Raw genomic sequence first — 2,596 nt, 5'->3', positions numbered from 1 at the left:
AGATGCGGACATGATATCCTATTTACAAACACTATTAGAACAAATCCCTCTATTCATTAAGAGAATGTAACTATATATCTATCCTAACCATTTTTAATACACAGACACAAAATGGACATTTATCTGTATCCCCTCTTTTTGTTTAGTTCCATTATTTGAATATTATCAAAAATGAATTTTTAAAAGATAGCCCACTTGACTAAAACTGTCCTGTGTTGGTTTTGCTCTGTTCTTTCCCAGGAATGAGTTGGAAAGGCATTATTTGAATCTACTTGAGTTTAACGTTAATGTGTCTACCAGTGTTTATGCCAAATACTATTTTGATCTTCGCTCTTTAGCCAATGACAATGACATGTCTTTTGTGTTTGCACCTCTCACCAAAGAAAGAGCACAGAACCTAGAGGTAAGGTGGTATTTTTACTAAATGGGCTTTCCTGCAAGCCACCAAAGCCAGCATCCGTGCTATATTAAGTAGTGATTAGAGGAATGGAGGACATTCAAATTAACACAATCAAGAGATGACTAACCCTTTGGAGTCTCATAGCTCTCAGTTCTTTTATGGGTTTATTAAAAGAAGCACATCATTTAAAAAAAAATAAATACTACCTCCTCTTCAACCATAATTCATGATGTTTTCATGAAAAGTCCTCTGGTCAGAATGCTTTTCCTTTTGAACCTCTTTCTCTATAGCAATTTATGACTAATTCCTTGAGGTTATATTCCTTATGTGTATGTCATAAAACATTTGATGTCTTTGGAGACTTATTTAAAAAAACTATTAAACAAATTTCCCTTTTCCTGGTAATCTAATTATCAACATTAAAGGGAGTTAGTTAATTGGCTGGAACTAGCGTCCTTATAACCTGACAGTGCAGGGCCTTGGACAGACAAAGCTGTGGTGACCAGAAAGAAGCTAAGAGTCTGAAACATGATTGCACATCAGTGGCAGCTTTTCTTAACATATTAAAAAAAAAAACAACCTATACCGTTATTCTGTTGATTGACTTTCCTAGGCCCTGTCAAGACCGTGTGAAGATGAAGACTTGTGCAGAGCAGCTATGAGAAGATCTTCCAGTGACAGCAATTTCATTGTCATGCAGCTGTCTAATGCCATCCTCTCTTAAAAGGGAGAAAGGAGGCTGTGACATCATGAACCCCTCATTTATCTTACAAAAGCTGGAAAAATACATTTGCTTGCTTTAAAAAAAAAAAGGCCTGCAAAGTAAATATTTCTCCAAAAAATAAGACCTTGAACTCAAGAGACTCCTGGACAGTGATATTTGCATTCCATAGGAAAGAAGGAGCCCTCATCAAAGCAGCAACATGCTTTCTGTCCTCTTTAATGTAAAAAAAAAAAAAACAAAACAAAACAAAAAAACAAGTCCTCCAAAACAAAAGCTCCTAACTTTTTACACAGATATTTGCCTACTTTTCAGACTAATATTGTGCCTGTAATCTATGTGAGGTTTTCAAATTAAGGGATTAAATTTAACCTAATTTTAAATTTATTTTTTAATATTAGACTTTAAGCCCACTATCCACTATCCATATAAAAACAATTTCATATTTTTCTTCTTATACCCCATTCCTGAATATGCCTCTAAAATTGTTTTAGTATTATAATTAATATATAGGGATCTTTTTCACTGTATTGTGCTGAAATTAAAGCCCAGAGTTATAGCCATGCCCTGGCAAGAACTTTACCACCCAGCCCAAACATGCAAGTATTCACTACCATAAAGCCATTTAGGAGTAGACTGCAGCATTTTCAGATATTTCTTCCTTCACATACTATCACTGAGTTGCTAGTCTTTATTGTCAATAACCTGAAACCAAAAGGTACTGGATACCACTTGCCACTCATGTTCTTTGTAAGCATTACTTAGTAGTGCTGTGACATGTTTGTGGTTATAAAATCAAAGTATCAGTTAGTGACTGTCTACTTCTGATAGGTCCATGCTGCATCTTTAAACTATTAATCATGCTTCCCATGTTATGATAATTTTCCTCTTGTTAAGTAAACATATTACAAAGTACTTTTATAATGTAAACCAGCATGGTGGTCCAGTAATCACTAGCAGATAGTCAAGTATGAAGCTTCCAAATTTTTAGTATATTTTTAAGCCTTCTCCTCCTGAGCACCTGCCTCTCAGCATACTGCAGCAGGTAAAAGAGCCATAAATGTTTATGAAACAGCATTAGAACATTTTAACTCTGTAAATTTGGAATATTAAGCTTTTATTATTTTTTTCTGGTCTCTTGTAATAGAATTTTTAATCTCCTATACATCTGTTTGGATTTGTTTCATGGGCTCCATTTCTTTCCCATGTTGGGCCTTCATGGTTTCCATTGTTTTCCTAAGCTCCTGTATTTATTTTATCTGTGTTTATTTTAATGTTTTTCATTTTGATCATCATTTCTTTTTTCACCTGAGAAATTATTTTTCTACAGCCATTTGTGATTTTACTTCTGCTACTTTCACTACAGAAAGTTCCAGAGGCTTTCTTCCAGTTTCTTTTATCTCATTCTGCTCTGGACTTGTCCTGGGTGGGCTGGAGATCTGGAGCTGTCTTTCTGTCTTGCCATTATCTATTTT

The 2,596-nt window shown here is 34.7% G+C and overlaps 1 protein-coding gene across 1 annotated transcript in view; it reads left to right on the top strand.

Moving 5' to 3' along the window:
- Positions 1–1,124, top strand: part of LOC101570406 (cyclin-Y-like protein 1) — a 48,729-nt gene extending 47,605 nt beyond the window's left edge. The window contains exons 3-4 of the mRNA XM_012513132.1: positions 241–403; positions 1,014–1,124. Of these exons, the coding sequence (XP_012368586.1) occupies positions 241–403; positions 1,014–1,124 (274 nt within the window). The remainder of the gene's footprint in view (positions 1–240; positions 404–1,013) is intronic.
- Positions 1,125–2,596: the final 1,472 nt, after the last annotated feature.

This window comes from Octodon degus, unplaced genomic scaffold (genome assembly GCF_000260255.1).
Source record: "Octodon degus isolate 3935 unplaced genomic scaffold, OctDeg1.0 scaffold00330, whole genome shotgun sequence".
Taxonomy (NCBI): domain Eukaryota; kingdom Metazoa; phylum Chordata; class Mammalia; order Rodentia; family Octodontidae; genus Octodon; species Octodon degus.
Note: the sequence above shows the minus strand (reverse complement) of the source record. Positions and strands in the feature narration are given on the sequence as shown.